Source organism: Pithys albifrons, chromosome 3, assembly GCF_047495875.1.
Source record: "Pithys albifrons albifrons isolate INPA30051 chromosome 3, PitAlb_v1, whole genome shotgun sequence".
In the NCBI taxonomy this organism is placed as follows: domain Eukaryota; kingdom Metazoa; phylum Chordata; class Aves; order Passeriformes; family Thamnophilidae; genus Pithys; species Pithys albifrons.
In genome coordinates, this window is record NC_092460.1 from 19,257,615 (window position 1) to 19,272,339 (window position 14,725).

The window sequence follows — 14,725 nt, forward strand, 5'->3', positions numbered from 1 at the left end:
CTTGGCTCAGGGGTGCAGGTGCTGGCGGTGGGCTTGGAGGGCGCGGACCAGGAGCAGCTCCGGCGCATGGTCACCAGTGAGGACCCACGGTACATCTACCATGGCGACAACCTGGCAGAGCTGGAAGGAGAGCTCACCGATGACCTCTGCACCATCATCTCCACCAGGGTAAGGTTGTAAGGGTCAGAGTGCCTCAGAGAGTGTGGAGGCAGGGCAGCCCCATATAAGCCAGGTGGTTCTCCTACCTCTGGGTTCACACAGGTTTGTCTTGTCTTGCCAGCCAGAGCCAGAGCCGAAGCCAAAGCCCTGCACAGTGCAGTGCCCCAAGGTGAGCATTCTTACGCTGTGCCATGCCATGCGATGCCACAGGGGCTCAGTATGGATCAGAGACTCAGCTGCCAATGGCAGTAGCCCAGTGAGGAGTCAAGCACAGGGATGCCAGCCTCTAACCCCTTCCCTCTGTCCACTTGCAGGGCGAGAAGGGAGACCCTGGCGAGGCAGTGAGTGCTTTGGTTTCCCCCTGACTCAGCTGGTGGCCCATGGTGGGCTCTGCATCCCTCAAACCATGCTGATGCCAGCCCACAGAGAATGCTCACCACTGACTTTGTCTCTTCAGGGACCACAAGGACGTGTGGGACCACCAGGCCCTCCTGGCCAACCGGTAATATCCTACTGAAAGGGAGTAGATGGGAGACAGCTCCGTGGCAGGAGCAGTGACATAGGCCCCATGCCCCCATGTTCCCTTGTTCCCTTATCCTACTGGAAGGTGGGTGTGGGGCAAGAACCTGTCCAGCCCTTGCCACAGGAGCAGACAGGGAACACTTCTTGACCATCCCTTGGCACCCAACCCGTCCTCTCTGCTGTCCCTCCAGGGTCGCCATGGGCTGCCTGGCCCTTCAGGACCCCCAGGGCCACAGGGTCTGCCAGGAGAGAGTGTTGAGCGTCCAGGCAAGAAAGGGGACAGGGTGAGTACCTGTGATTCCCCCCACTCAGGCACCCCATGGTCCCTGAGAACAGTGACTTGGCCCCATGGGGCCTCTCTCTGCTCCTTGTCCCTCTGTTCTCCTCCTCACTCAGGCTGGAGGAGGGATCCCCTTGAAGGGCCCCACTCCAGCCCCACACTGCTCCTTCACACCCCAGCTCAATGCACAGGGGAAAGGCACCCCCAAAACCCAGCTCTGCCATGGGGCTGCCCAGGGCCAGGGAGTGTCTGGCAGTGCTGGGGTACCTCAGGTTCTGGTATGATGCTCCTCTCTCCTGCAGGGATTCCCTGGAGCTGATGGAGCACCAGGAAGCCCTGGACGGTCAGGGAATCCCGGTTCACCTGGGCAGCCTGTGAGTGGGGATATCCCTTGGGTTTGCTGCTGCATGGTTGGCTTTTCCAATTGCCCTGCCTGTTCTCTGATCCAGCCTTTGCTCACCTCTTCTCTGTACTGCGGGCGGGACTCAGTAGCTGGCAAAGTCACTGCTGTCTCCTGTATGTGTACCCAGGCCAAGTGTACTGGGAGGGGACTGTCTATCCCTGCTTTGTCTGGAGAACCCATCCCCTCCCATCCCATGCCATCCCATCCCATCCCATCCCTGTTCCCCCAGCTAGGAGGGACATGCATTTATACCTCCTGAGCTGTTGTTTTTCAGGGCATCCAGGGCATCCCTGGTCCCCGAGGGGATCCTGTGAGTATGACCCCAGCCCTTCCCAGCCCCACTCACACCCAACAACCCCTCTCACTCTCATCTTTCCTTTCCAGGGGCCACGGGGGCCAATGGGACCTTCTGGTCCAAAAGGCGAGAAAGGTGAACCGGTAGGTGATGAGCTGGGGGCTGCCCCATGGGGGCCCCTGGGAAGCACTGGGGACCCCAGTAGGCACATCTTGGCCCTTGGTATCACCTGGTACTTGGTGTCTGAATGACCCCAGGGTCTTCCCATCTCCCTGCCAGTTTCCTGGTCTTGTGGCCCCTGTCCCGCACTGGGGACAGAACAGGGCACATGGGGACACTGATTTCCCCCCTCCTCCTCATTCAGGGAGAGCCCAGGGTGATCACAGATGGAGAACAGGGGCTGCCAGGCCGGAAAGGGGAGCCAGGTGTGCCGGTAGGTGTGGGGCTACAGGTGTGGTACCCCCAGTCCACATCACAGCCCCCACTAATGGAGCATCTCTGTCATCCAGGGCATCCCTGGCCCCTCTGGGAGCCCCGGCCCACGGGGCCCCCTTGGTGATCCTGGCCCCCCTGGTCCGCTTGGACCCATGGGGCCACCAGGACCTCCAGGAGAGTTTGTGAAGGTACATCCACTCAGTGTTGCATGGAAATGGCTGCGGGGAATGTGTGGGCAGATGGATAGGGGAACAGTCTGCAGCTTGGAGCTGCTCCCTTGTGGACTCCTCCTGGTCCTGCTTATGGGCTGTGCCCCCACCAGCCGTGCCCGCACACACATACATGTGCATGTTGCTGTTGCTGGCACTGGGTAGTGAGGGGAGAGGCACATGGCATGCACGTGCCCTGATACCACTGATCATGGGCTCTGCCCAGCATCTTCCCCTTCTATTCGAGGAGCCCAGACCAGCCTTTATTTTCGTTTTTTGCCCTCACAGGGAGAAAAAGGTGACCGAGGGGAAAGGGTGAGTGGCTCTGCATTTCTCCAACTCCTCTTCCCTCCTGAATGGAGGTCCTTGAGTGTCCAAGGGCACTGCAGCCCCTCAGGGTACTGGGAAGGACTGAACCCCCAGTGCAACCACACAGGAGCTGACCCCTGTCTCTGCAGGGCCCCCCTGGACTTGTGGATGGGGCAGCACCTCGAGGGGAGCCTGGAGCCCCGGTAAGTCTGTCCCCTAGGGCAGCAGGAATGGCAGAAGGGAGCAGGGCTGCAGTGGCCATGTGTCCCCAGGGCTAAGCTGCATCCCCAGGGGCTGAGCTGTTCTTTCTTGCAGGGCCTGCCTGGGGACCCTGGGCCCCGGGGACCTGCTGGGCCCCCTGGCCTGAAGGGAGAGAAGGTAAGAGGGTGGTGGGGATGCTCCCTGCTGGGGCTGGACCTCACACCACTCTCCACTTGGGATTCCCATCCCCATCTCATGGACATCCCCATGTCATGGGAATGGCTGTCATCTTTCCTAATCCCCAGGGTGATGGCGCAGAAGGTTTCCCAGGGTTGCCTGGCCGCCCCGGGGACCCAGGAGACCGGGTGAGTTTCCTGAGAGAGGGTAAGGCAGGCAGAAGTGGCCACGTTGGTGAGCCAAGCCCTGGGACCACCCACTTTGGACAGCCTGGGCATTTGCCCTGTCACAGCAAAGGTGACATGTTCCCATCCTTCTTTGCAGGGCCCTCGGGGACCACCAGGGGAACAGGGCAGGAAGGTGAGTGGTGCAGGGATCAAAGGGATGCTCTCCCCTTGCCTTTGCCAGGATGAGAAGGGTTCTGTGTTCTGTGCCAGAACCCATGATGTCCCCCATGGGTCCTGCTGCCCTTGACCTTGTCTTTCTCCTGCAACAGGGAGACCGTGGGGCACCAGGCGAGCTGGGAGACGCAGGAGAGAAGGTGAGATGGCACCAGAGAAGAACTGTGCCATTCAGCAGCATCGGCAGGTCCTGATGTCCCTGTGGCTCTGTGATGGCTGTGCCTGGGGATTGCTGTCAGAACCCAGTGATCTTGGATGGGATTCGGGGCTGGACTCTGAAGGGCTCTGGGACAGTGTGTGGGGTGGGAATTGCATGACCTGGAGGGGAGAAAGGCTCCCTGAAACCTTCCTCTGCTTTGCTCTGCAGGGAGACCGTGGTGTGCCAGGCCCTGAGGGTGAGAAGGTAAGTGTTCTGGGGCGACTGTGGCCTTGCTGGAGTGATTCCTGCTCTGCCCTGGAGCAGCCACCCTGGCATGGGGTGTCATAATGTCCCTGACACTTCCTCTTCCTCCTCTTCTGCAGGGTGAGACAGGAGCCCCAGGGCGCCCAGGGCCATCAGGCAGAGAGGTGAGTCCGGGCAGCAGTCATGGTGCTGTGGAGCAAGGGCTACTATGCCCTGGTGGGCATGTCCCCAGGCACTGCCAGCCTCCTGAGATCTCTTCTCTTGTAACAGGGAGCTCCAGGACCAACCGGCCCCCGGGGGGAGAAGGTGAGGGCAAAGTGGGCACCAAGTGGGGTAGAGTGGAAGGATTTTGTTGGGGAAGGGGCTGGCAATGACATCTGTCTCTCCACAGGGTGATCCAGGACCACCCGGCAAGCCAGTAAGTGATGCTGCCCAGCAGGTCCATCTCTGCCTGTCCAAGCCCCAGGACAGGGAGCAACAGGCAGTGCCCAGCATGGTCTCCTCTGCTTCTCCCCCAGGCTCCCAGTGTGGCCATTGTTGGAGGAGAGAAGGTAACCCTGCCCCAGCTGTGCCCTCCTGTCCTGTGCCAGCATTCTCTGGGCATGGCCATGGGCTGGGGAGGGGGATTGCACAGCTGGGCATCGACTTTAGGGAATGCTTGTCCTGGTCCCAGACCTGGCTGTCCACAGCTGCAGTGGGAGAAAGGGGGTGGTTTGGGGTGCTGATTTTGTCTGCTCCAGGGTGACAGAGGATTCCCAGGACCAGAAGGACCTCCTGGCCCCAAGGGTGATGCAGGAGATAAAGGTGCCCGTGTGAGTACTGCCTGAGGAGAGGAGGCATAGGACACATGGCACAGCCCTCCCCGGACTCATGGTGCTTGTGCCATTGCTCCACGGTGCATCCTTTTGTGTCTAGGGTGCCCCTGGCCTGAGCATCCCAGGACCAGCTGGTCCCAAAGGCGAGCAGGGTGATCGGGTGAGTCTGGGTGCACCCTGAGGCACTGGCTCATGGTTGTGGACCCTACCCTGGCACAGGGTCACTGGGGTTCCTGGTGACACATGCTCTTCTCTCCAACAACCAGGGTATTGTTGGCCTCACAGGCAGGAGTGGCCCAAAGGTACTGTGACTGCAGGAGACATTACCCCTCTACCCATCCATCCATCTGTCCATCAGGCGCTGGAGGGTCTGACCCTGCAGGCTGTGCCTCTTCTGCCCCTGGCAGCCCCTGTGCTGCCCTCATGCTGCCCTGACCTGTTGCTCCTTCCTTTGCCTAGGGTGACCCAGGGGAGCCAGGGGAGAAGGGGGAGCCAGGTCGAGCGGGCGCCCCGGGGCAGACCGGGATGCGAGGCAAGGAGGTAGTGTGGGGCAAAGGGGAGGTGGGACCAGAGGTCATGGGGCACTGTGGCCCCGAGGAGATGGAGGGCTGGCAGGAAGCAGGAGGATGCTGTTGACTTGTGCTTTTCTACCCTGATCGGTGCCTGCTGACCTGTGCCACAGGGAGAGCGAGGAGAGAAGGGTGATGAAGGCACCCCGGTAAGTGGGGAACCCCCAGAACCACTACCCCCCTCCTTACTGCACCCCACTCACCCCCACTTTCCCCACAGGGTGAAATGGGTCTGCCTGGCAAACCTGGAGACAGGGGTCCCAGGGTAAGTGCGGGGCTGGTGGGCACCCTGGAGCAGGCAAGATGCCTGTGGCCTCGGAGGTGGTTCCTGCTAATGCATACCCTCTCTCTGCCTGCCAACCAGGGCCTCCCTGGCTACCGTGGTCCCCCTGGGGAGAAGGGGGACTCAGGGGACCCAGGTCCTGAAGGCAGGAATGTGAGTACCCCCTCATGTGTGCCCACTGTTCATGGGCATCCACCACACCTTGAATGCCATTGCCCTGAACCCCTTACCCCAGGGGTACCACCACCCCATGGGTCCCCTGTTCTCTCCCCCTCTCACCTCATCCCTCTTTCCCACAGGGCAGCCCTGGAGCACCGGGGAACAAGGGTGATCGTGGGGAGCCAGTGAGTAATGCAGGGCAATGTGTGGCCCCCACACCAGAGCCAGCCCTGCCCTCCCCAGGGCCACACAAGCTCCCATTAACCCATTTCCCTCACTCTTCTTTTAGGGACCTGCTGGACCCCCAGGACGAACTGTAAGCTCTGCCCTCCCTTCTCCCTACCCACGGGTTGGTGCCCAGCCCTGAGTGCTCTGACAGCTCCTCTCTGCCCTATAGGTTGATGTGGGGCTTGGAGGAGTCGGGGAAAAGGGTGAGAAGGTAAGGAGTGAGTCCCTGGTATGCTGGTGATGGGATACCCTGTGCTGCCCCCAGCTGGGCTCTAACTGGGCATTGGGATCATGCTCCATCAAGCCCTCCCTGCCATGAGGAGCTGATGTGCACCGTGGCTGAGAGGCACATGGGATCTGGGAGGTATATGGAATCTGGAGGACACAGGGGCTGATGCTCCTACATGGTGCTGAGAGAAGGGTGCCATTGTGCAAGATCTGTGTAGAAATGAAGTCCCCAAAGCAGCCAGCATGCTCCTGGCTTTCCAAGCCCACAGGGGTACTGTGGCAGCATCTCACACTCTGGTGTTCTTTGTTTAACACCCAGATTAGGCTTGGGCCAGTTTTGGCCATGGGCTGTGCTCTGTTCTTGGTGGCATCATGTTCCTGAGCCATGGCCAAACTGGCTCCTGGCTCAGCAGTGCTGCTCAGTGCATTTCTTCTGCAACCACTCTCTGGCCCCTCAGGAGCTGTGTTGAGTCCAGCCACCTCTTTTTCAACCTCTTATTTTGAGACCTTTGGTATCATCCCACCCTTATACCACAGAAGTGCTCAGTGTGTGCTCTGGCACGGGCTCGGCACAGGACAGTACCCTCTGACCACTGTGCCCTTCCTTGGCAGGGAGACCCTGGAGATCCTGGCGAGGATGGCACAAAGGGCACCCGGGGCGATGTTGGCTCCCCTGGCCTACCCGGAGAGAGGGTATGTGCTGGGTCCCTGGTGTGGGAAGTGGTGGGACAGCATGACAGGCAATGATGTTCTGCAGGAGAGCTGGGGGTCCTGGTGTGCAGAGGGTGACTGGTGAGCACCCAGGATCCCCTTCTATTCCTCCCACACTCCACTGCTGAGTGTCTCTCTCTTGCAGGGCGTAGAGGGCCCCCGTGGCTCCCCCGGCGCACGGGTGAGTGTGCCCACAGGGATCTGAGTGGGTACCAGTGTCCTGTTCATCTCCTTTACATGGGAGATGATGCTTATTGCTCTTCCCACCCCACAGGGTGACCCTGGGGACAGAGGCCTTCCAGGAGAGAAGGTGAGGGAACTGGGGATTGGGGGCTGCCCCATAACACCCCCATCTCATCTCACAGCTCTAACCATCCTGCCTACTCTCTTACAGGGAGACCGTGGCCCACCAGGTCTGGATGGTCGCAATGGGCTGGAAGGGAAACCTGGGCCACCGGGCCCTGCCGGGCTGCGGGTGAGCATGGTCCAGGGTGGGGGACAAGCCTGTCCCTGGGCACTGTGGGTGGGAGCTGTGGGATAGAGGCACCCTCTGCTCCCTGCTGGGGGTGCTCCTGGGGGTGCCTTTGGCAGAGCAGGGGTGTCCCTGCCCTGACCTCCTTCTTGTCTGCAGGGGGACCCAGGGAAGCAGGGGGACCCTGGCCGGGATGTAAGTACCTCTGGAGAGAGTGGGTTTTGGTTGTGCTCCTGCTGGGGCCATCGTACTCTCAAGGCACCAATGTCCTGTCCAATTCTTCTTGATCTGGGGCAGTGCAGCAGAACCTTCCTCTGTTCTCCAGCAAGCAGCCGCTGTCCCAGTCATACTCCCTCCTTCCAGATCTGGCTGGGGCAGATGGATGCCCTGCTGCCCTGTGCTCCCCTCATCTCTTTTCCCTGCAGGGGCTGCCTGGGCTGCGTGGTGAGCAGGGACCACCTGGCCCTGTGGGCCCACTGGGACCACCTGGCATCCCCGTAAGTACCAGCCAGCGTGCACCCTGGGGACACATCCTGCCCCATGCCATCTGCTGGATCCCAGCCAGATCCGTCTGCAAGGGCTCAGCCTTTGTTCACCTCCCCATTCCCTGCACCCTGGGGCTGCAGTGGGGCCCAGGGACCCCTGGCTGATGGAGTGTGGGCGGTGCTCTCTCAATGCCTTTTCTTCCTCCCAGGGCAAACCCGGTGAGGATGGCAAACCTGGCCTCAATGGCAAGAACGTGAGTAGAGGATCAGGACTGGGCGTTGGGGCTTTCCCTTGGGTGCTGAGGAACAGTGATCCCCATACAACATAAAGGCGAGGGGAGGATGTCCCCTGTGGTGCCCATGCTGAGGTGGTTGAGTCAGGCACTGACTGTCAGCCTTTGTCCCCAGGGAGAAGACGGAACACCAGGAGAGGATGGGAGAAAGGTAAGAGGATGAGCCACAGATGATCCCTGTGTGGTCCCTGCACTGTCCGCCTGTGATCACCACAAGCCTGGTGGCTCCTCCCTGCCTGGTCCAGAAGCATCATTTTGGGGCATGCAGATGGGGCATACCTCTAACTCCTTTCTCTCCTGTTAGGGAGACAAAGGTGATACAGGGCTACCTGGCAGAGAGGTGAGTACTCCCTGCAGAGGAATGTGGTGATAGGGGGTGCTGGGTACATGTCCCTGCCAGGGACAGACCTCCCAGGTCCTGGGAGTGACACAGCTTTCTTGTCAGGGCCGCAGTGGTGCCAAGGGCGAGCAGGGGGACAGAGGTGTGCCAGGCCCCCTCGGGCCCCCTGGCCTCCCTGGTGTCCCAGGGCAGGTCGGCCCCCCAGGTCAGGTGCGTAGTTCTCGAGCCCACCGTGTCACCCAGCACCAGACTCTGGAGTCCAGGCTACTATGAGTCAGGCAGGACCCCTGGTGTGGCTTCCTCAGGGCACTGCCCTGTGTCCATGGGTGCTGGGTGCCATTGTGTCCCCTCTGTGTCTTCCAGGGCTCCCCAGGCCTCCGTGGGGTGGCTGGACCGAAAGTAAGTGTGCTCCTGCCCCAGGGACCTTGTGCCTGAGGGAACAAATCCTTAACAGGCTCCCAAGATGACAGGGCTGGACCCTGGTGCAGCAGTTGGTGCCAGGTAGCCTGACTTTGCCCCCTTTGACTGCTTTGGTGTTTTTCAGGGGGACCCAGGGGAGCCTGGACTGCAAGGAGAGCCGGTGAGTACCCAGCACAGGGCCTGACAAGCTGCGAGCACGCCAGCATGGTGCCAACCGCAGCCCCTGCCCAGGCAGCACCAAAAGTTTTAACTCTGAAACCTTCTGAGGGCAACACCAGCACTGCTCACCTCACCTACTGCACCTCTGCACATCTTTTCATTCCCTCTTTCTTCGCAAACTTAGGGGCGACCTGGCAATCCTGGAGTACGCGGAGACCCTGGGACTGCAGTGGTGAGTCCCCACCCTGACCTGCTAGACAGGGACATCAGCCCTGGGGAATAGAGGACTGTCCACAGCCTCCACAATGGGAGCAGGCTAACACCCACTTGGTTTTTAATGTCTGTATTGCAGAATGTTGAACGTAGCCTGGAAGCACTTGGCATCAAGGTATGTATTTCCCAGCTGTTGGGCTGGGGTTTCTTCCTGCCACATGGCAGCAGAAGAGGGGCATGGGAGGTGTGGGAGATCTGAGCAATCCAGGACAGCTTAGCAGGGCTCTGGCGTGCTGCCACAGCTGGGTTACACTGATGCGCTGAGTCGTGGGTCTTTCCTCCCTCACAGGTTTCATCCCTGAAGGAGCTCACGGATGCCTATGATGGGAGCTCAGACTCATTTCTGCCGGTATCTGAGCGGCTGCGGGGTCAGAAGGGCAGTCGGGGTGATCCAGGAGAGAGGGGGCCCCCAGGCCGAGAGGTGAGCGGAGCTGGGCTCATGCCAAGCCCTGACACATTGCCCCGCTCCCACTACCTGGTCTGGCTGGGGGCAGCACACAGCCAGCTCAGCCCTAAGGTGCTTGGGGGGCTGGCAGCCACAGGGCTGACTCTGGCAGCATGGCTTATGTTTTGCAGGGCTCCTTAGGCTTCCCTGGTGAACGAGGACCCAAAGGTGACAAGGGGGACCCAGGCACCCCTGGTCCCCAGGGCCCCATGGGCCGGGCCGTGGGAGAGCGGGGTCCTGAGGGCCCACCTGGGCAGCCTGGGGAGCCTGGCAAGCCAGGCATTCCTGGGGTGCCGGGCCGGGCTGGGGAGCTGGGGGAACCCGGGCGGTCTGGTGAGAAGGTGAGTGTGTGTGGAGGGGGACCTGGCCCAGGGACTTGGGGATGGCCCTGTGACAGCCATCACATTATTTTCACAGGGCGACCGGGGCGAGAAAGGTGACCGAGGTGAGCAGGTGAGCTGGGATGGGGACACAGTTCCCTCCATCCTGCCTTGTGCTGTGCCCACCTTGAGGACACAGGGCTCTTGGGCAGGTTGGCAGATCCATATGGAGGGCAGGAGTGGCCATACTGGGATGGCTCTGCTCCCCCACGCCCTGCTGTCACTTTGATGCTCAACCTATTTCTCTACCTTCCCAGGGCAGGGATGGCTTGCCCGGACCCCCAGGACTCCCAGGGCCCAAGGTAGGTGATGGGTGCTGCTGGGGACCATCCTCAGGGTGCCAGCCTGCACCTCTGGGGTTGGATGGTCATGCCCAGTCCCTTGGCTCAGGAACCTGTGGAGGGCTGTGCCCCCAAGGGGACCTTCCTGGGATCTAGCTGAGTGCTGGCCCTGACTATTCCCTCCCCACAGGCAGATGCAGTGGAGGGCAGCCTGATGGGCTTCCCAGGCGAGCGTGGCCCTGTTGGACCCAAGGGAGTGAAGGTGTGTGGCTGGGCAGAGAGGAGAGAGGCTGCCAAGGCCATCAAGCCAGGACAACACAATGAGCTGGGGCTGAGGATGGTGGCAGAGCAGAGGGGCAGCAGGGGCTGATGGCGTCTGTCTTCTTCCTGACACAGGGCGAGCCAGGAGCCGAGGGCGCGCGGGGACCCAAAGGAGATAAGGTCTGAAGTCATTGCCAAAGCATCAGCCCTATGGAGCAAAGTCCTGCAAGGAGGCAGTGCTGGGGGCACCCCTCTTTGGGTGTCAGCAGACCAGGGACACCATGGGAAGGTCCCTGCCTGTCCTGTGACTCTGTGCTTGTCCCCACTGTAGGGTGAAGGTGGCCCAAGGGGCGATCGAGGGGAGCCTGGAGAAAAGGGCAGGGATGGTGCCCAGGTGAGTACTGCACTATTCCCCTGCCTGGTGCTGACCCCAGACCCCTGCCTGGCATTGACCCCATCCCCATTTCCATCTCTTGCTCCAGGGTCTCCCTGGTGAGAGAGGGCTGGCCGGCCCCGAGGGGAAGCCGGTGAGTGTGCTCGTGGTGGATGGGTAAAGGCTGGGATGGAGGAAAGGTCCTGTAGTCCCACACCAGTCAGCATCAACACCAGTGCAAGCATTCCTGCCTCATTCACCTCCCTTCTCCCCACCCCATACAGGCCTGTAGACCTTCAGGGGGCCTCCCCCCATGCCTACCCCCATAAGTGCCCTGGTTGGGTACCACACACCAGAAATGGGGAGAATTCCTGGAGAAGAAGCAAGGCTGTGTGGGAGTGGTGGGTTTCTGCTTGCCCACTGACTCTGATGTGGTTCTTTGCAGGGCTTGCCAGGCTTCCCTGGTGTGCTGGGACGCCCGGTAGGTTTCTGTGTGTCCCCAAGTCCCTGTTGCCCTGACCTCAGCATACACCTGGAGGCTCCTGGCCATGAGCTCTTGGTGAAGCTGTGAGGTTACCCTGCTGCCAGGGTGGGTGCATGGCCCTTTGCATCTTAGCAGGAGCCATTTAAGCTTGTCTTACTTGGTGTGGGTGCTTACCAGAGCCACCGGCATTGTCAGTCTCCTCTCTTATGCTCCCACTGAGGGAAACCCATCTCTAGAGTGACCTCATCTCTTCCTCCCTTCAGGGCAGCCAGGGAGACCCAGGACCTCCAGGACCTCCGGTAAGGAGCCACCCTGCACCATGTGCAGGGGACTGTCATGCAACGGGGATGTCAGCCAGGCTAAATGTTTCCCCAGGGAGCGGGGTGGGGTGGTGGTACTGGGACTGAGCAGCCCTACTGCCCCCTCTCTGTCCTGTGCCACTAGCAAGCACACTTCAATAATGTTCCCCTGTTCCCTGCAGGGCAGCACTGGCCCACCAGGGACTCAGGGCCCAGCTGGGACCAAGGTACGGCGCTGGCATCGGCATCTGCTTCGGCATTGCCATGTCCAACCTGGTAGAGGGAAGTGGAGCCTTGCCAGATTTGGGGGTTAGAGGGAGGGCCACATTCTGGGAAGTTTTGGGCTGGTCCCCTTCCTGGATCCAGGTGTGAAGACGTGGCTGTGACTGCAGCAGCTGGTGGGTTGGGGCAGTTGGGCTGATGCAAGCACATTCTTTGCAGGGTGATCCAGGGGAACCTGGCTCCGGCATCCGTGTGAGTATTTGCATCATCCCTACTATCACCCACCTGGCCCCTCCAAAGCTGTCCAGCTTCCCCAAAATCAGCCAGTCCCACCACAACACACCTTCCCACAGGGGCAGCCAAAGTCCTGGCTGTGCCGTCCCCTCTCTGATGTGGGTGTTTCCATTGCAGGGCTTGCCTGGTCCCCAGGGCAACATGGGGCTGCCAGGCCCCCCCGGCCCCCCTGGCCCAGGGGTAGGTATTTGCAAGGCCCAAACCTGCCCCTTGGCCATTCCTGATGCCCGAGATGCTGCTTGATTTCTGCTCATTGTCTGCATTGCAGGGCCCACCAGGTGTCCCAGGGCTGCCAGGACAAGTGGTGAGTGTGTTGTCTACCCCCCCAGCCTGACTACCATCACTGTGGGGGCTCAGGGCTGCCTGGGGGGCTGTGAGACTCCCACAGCCCAGCCTCACTCTTACTGTCTGCAGGGGGAGAGCGGGAAACCAGGTGTGCCAGGCAGAGATGGCGTGCCGGGGAAGGACGGCGAGGCGGGGATGCCTGGGAAGATGGTATGTGTCTGCTCACCCTGTCCCACCCCAGCAGGAGCCCTGTGTGGCTCAGCCTGGGGTGTCTTCAGCTGAGGCTGAGGGTTGTGCCACTTGTGCCAGGGCCTGCCAGGACCTTCAGGCCCTGCTGGTCCCAAGGGAGAGCCAGGGGATGCTGGAGCCCCAGGGCAGGTGAGTGCAGAGCTGCCTTGCTCAGTGTTCCTGGACTGGATGAGGGGGAGCATCCCCATGCAGCCCGGCTCACCAGCCCCCTCTCTCATCTGTGCCCCAGGCCATCGCTGGCCCCCCGGGTGCCAAAGGCGAGAAGGTAAGGAGCCAGGGTGTGAACTGGGGGAACCCTTACCCACGGGTGCTGCCAAAGGCCCCAGGACTGGGGACGGCAGGAGCCTGCAGGGCTCTGGCATCTGCTATGGGCTCATCGGATCACTTGTCTCTGCAGGGAGAGCCAGCACTGCTGGAGGGTGTTCTAGGAGAGCCTGTGAGTTAGTCCCATAAACTTCATCACCCCTGTTAACTTTTCCACCCCCTCCCACCACTCCTGCCTTCTGGGGGACAAGCCAGCCCTGTGGTCACTCCCTCCCCTAACAATGCTCTCCCCGCACAGGGCTCCAAGGGTGACCGAGGCTTGCCAGGCCCCAAGGGCGAGAAGGTGGGTGCTGCCCTGGAGGGGGGGGAGAAAGGACCCCGTGGGAGCCTTGGACTTCCTAGCTGCTTCACCATAGTGTGGGGATCCAGCTGTAGTTGCTTTCCCAATCCACCATTCCATACATTTGCTTTTTCCTTGTTTTCTGCTGCCAGGGGGAGCCAGGAAGATTCGGAGAGCCAGGAGATCCTGGGGAAGATGTGAGTAGGAGGCTTGTGGAGGCTGGGGGTGGATGCTGGGGGTGGATGCTGGGGGCAGTGGCTGCTGTCGGAATGTGGGATCTGTGCCCTTGTCATCTACTGCCCAGCCCTTCCTGGGGGCTTGGTGTCTTCACAGGGAGCCAAGGGGTCATCTGGAGCCAAAGGGGAGAAGGTATGTGTTTCCTGCTCCCAGAGGGGCTCCCCAGCCTTGGGGGAAATCTCTGAGTGGCACAGTGCCCCTGGCACCCTGTGCCCACCAACCAGGGGATGTGCCATGCAGTCTCTGCCACCACACAGGGATCACCAGGTGTTGGTGCACGGGGACCGCCAGGACAGGATGGGTCTCCAGGTTTGAAGGTAACTCCTGCCCCTGTGTCATCCTGGTTCTCATCACATCCCCAGTGCCTGGGTGCTGCCCTAGCTTGACTGGCTAAGGGAAAAATACAGTCTTCAGGGGCTGTTTTTGTGGGCCCATCTTTTTCCTCCCTGCTTCAGGGGGACATCGGCTTGCCAGGATTACCAGGACCCCCAGGCTTAGCAGGCATTGCTGGGACACCTGGACAGCCGGGCCTGAGAGGGGACAACGGGCAGCCTGGCCCTCCGGGTCCCCCAGGAGAGAGGGTAAAGATTAAAACCAGAACCTGGGGTCACTGGTCCTGGTGACCTGGAGCCTGGGGCAGTGTCAGCAAGGTCTCTGCAATCTCCACTGCCTCCCAGCCACAGTCTCTGCCCACTCACCATTTTTTACCTCCCAGGGTTTGATCGGCTTTCCAGGCAGAGATGGCACCTCTGGACCACCGGGACCTGTGGGTCCCCCCGGGCCAGCTGTGAGTATAGTGACACAGCAGTCCTGGGAATGTAGTCTCTGCTCTGGCTCCCCTGCTGGCTCAGACAGGCTGACAGGGACCCACTGTGCACCTCCCCAGACCCTGAAGCTGGGGTTTGCCAGGTTCTCCAGTACTGGCATGGAAACCGCTGTGGGAGTCTCAGGGGTGCTTTGCAGGACACCTGGCGTTGTCTTCCTCCTATGTCTTGCTCACTCTTCTCCTTTCTTTTAGGGCATACAAGGGGCCCCTGGCCTGAAGGGTGACAAGGTAGGACAGCAGACAGCCCTATGGCATG

The 14,725-nt window shown here is 60.9% G+C and overlaps 1 protein-coding gene across 7 annotated transcripts in view; it reads left to right on the top strand.

The window, feature by feature from the left end:
• COL7A1 (collagen type VII alpha 1 chain) overlaps positions 1-14,725 on the top strand; it is a 29,979-nt gene that overhangs the window by 8,236 nt on the left and 7,018 nt on the right. For all 7 annotated transcript variants that reach the window (XM_071550861.1, XM_071550860.1, XM_071550867.1 and 4 more), the window contains exons 28-97: positions 11-168; positions 281-328; positions 474-500; positions 617-661; positions 873-965; positions 1,264-1,335; positions 1,639-1,674; positions 1,749-1,802; positions 2,024-2,092; positions 2,169-2,282; positions 2,592-2,618; positions 2,762-2,815; positions 2,928-2,990; positions 3,119-3,178; positions 3,315-3,350; positions 3,487-3,531; positions 3,759-3,794; positions 3,914-3,958; positions 4,065-4,100; positions 4,186-4,212; positions 4,313-4,345; positions 4,535-4,606; positions 4,710-4,769; positions 4,876-4,911; positions 5,069-5,149; positions 5,292-5,327; positions 5,399-5,443; positions 5,543-5,614; positions 5,761-5,805; positions 5,910-5,936; positions 6,018-6,059; positions 6,689-6,769; positions 6,933-6,968; positions 7,062-7,097; positions 7,182-7,262; positions 7,419-7,454; positions 7,685-7,756; positions 7,954-7,998; positions 8,153-8,188; positions 8,342-8,377; positions 8,483-8,587; positions 8,741-8,776; positions 8,922-8,957; positions 9,141-9,188; positions 9,309-9,344; positions 9,519-9,650; positions 9,806-10,015; positions 10,092-10,127; positions 10,312-10,356; positions 10,526-10,597; positions 10,732-10,776; positions 10,928-10,990; positions 11,079-11,123; positions 11,415-11,450; positions 11,717-11,752; positions 11,935-11,979; positions 12,194-12,226; positions 12,386-12,448; positions 12,537-12,572; positions 12,683-12,763; positions 12,863-12,931; positions 13,032-13,067; positions 13,200-13,238; positions 13,365-13,409; positions 13,559-13,603; positions 13,740-13,775; positions 13,901-13,960; positions 14,099-14,224; positions 14,359-14,430; positions 14,662-14,697. In XM_071550861.1, the coding sequence (XP_071406962.1) occupies positions 11-168; positions 281-328; positions 474-500; positions 617-661; positions 873-965; positions 1,264-1,335; positions 1,639-1,674; positions 1,749-1,802; positions 2,024-2,092; positions 2,169-2,282; positions 2,592-2,618; positions 2,762-2,815; positions 2,928-2,990; positions 3,119-3,178; positions 3,315-3,350; positions 3,487-3,531; positions 3,759-3,794; positions 3,914-3,958; positions 4,065-4,100; positions 4,186-4,212; positions 4,313-4,345; positions 4,535-4,606; positions 4,710-4,769; positions 4,876-4,911; positions 5,069-5,149; positions 5,292-5,327; positions 5,399-5,443; positions 5,543-5,614; positions 5,761-5,805; positions 5,910-5,936; positions 6,018-6,059; positions 6,689-6,769; positions 6,933-6,968; positions 7,062-7,097; positions 7,182-7,262; positions 7,419-7,454; positions 7,685-7,756; positions 7,954-7,998; positions 8,153-8,188; positions 8,342-8,377; positions 8,483-8,587; positions 8,741-8,776; positions 8,922-8,957; positions 9,141-9,188; positions 9,309-9,344; positions 9,519-9,650; positions 9,806-10,015; positions 10,092-10,127; positions 10,312-10,356; positions 10,526-10,597; positions 10,732-10,776; positions 10,928-10,990; positions 11,079-11,123; positions 11,415-11,450; positions 11,717-11,752; positions 11,935-11,979; positions 12,194-12,226; positions 12,386-12,448; positions 12,537-12,572; positions 12,683-12,763; positions 12,863-12,931; positions 13,032-13,067; positions 13,200-13,238; positions 13,365-13,409; positions 13,559-13,603; positions 13,740-13,775; positions 13,901-13,960; positions 14,099-14,224; positions 14,359-14,430; positions 14,662-14,697 (3,956 nt within the window). The remainder of the gene's footprint in view (positions 1-10; positions 169-280; positions 329-473; positions 501-616; positions 662-872; positions 966-1,263; positions 1,336-1,638; positions 1,675-1,748; positions 1,803-2,023; positions 2,093-2,168; positions 2,283-2,591; positions 2,619-2,761; positions 2,816-2,927; positions 2,991-3,118; positions 3,179-3,314; positions 3,351-3,486; positions 3,532-3,758; positions 3,795-3,913; positions 3,959-4,064; positions 4,101-4,185; positions 4,213-4,312; positions 4,346-4,534; positions 4,607-4,709; positions 4,770-4,875; positions 4,912-5,068; positions 5,150-5,291; positions 5,328-5,398; positions 5,444-5,542; positions 5,615-5,760; positions 5,806-5,909; positions 5,937-6,017; positions 6,060-6,688; positions 6,770-6,932; positions 6,969-7,061; positions 7,098-7,181; positions 7,263-7,418; positions 7,455-7,684; positions 7,757-7,953; positions 7,999-8,152; positions 8,189-8,341; positions 8,378-8,482; positions 8,588-8,740; positions 8,777-8,921; positions 8,958-9,140; positions 9,189-9,308; positions 9,345-9,518; positions 9,651-9,805; positions 10,016-10,091; positions 10,128-10,311; positions 10,357-10,525; positions 10,598-10,731; positions 10,777-10,927; positions 10,991-11,078; positions 11,124-11,414; positions 11,451-11,716; positions 11,753-11,934; positions 11,980-12,193; positions 12,227-12,385; positions 12,449-12,536; positions 12,573-12,682; positions 12,764-12,862; positions 12,932-13,031; positions 13,068-13,199; positions 13,239-13,364; positions 13,410-13,558; positions 13,604-13,739; positions 13,776-13,900; positions 13,961-14,098; positions 14,225-14,358; positions 14,431-14,661; positions 14,698-14,725) is intronic.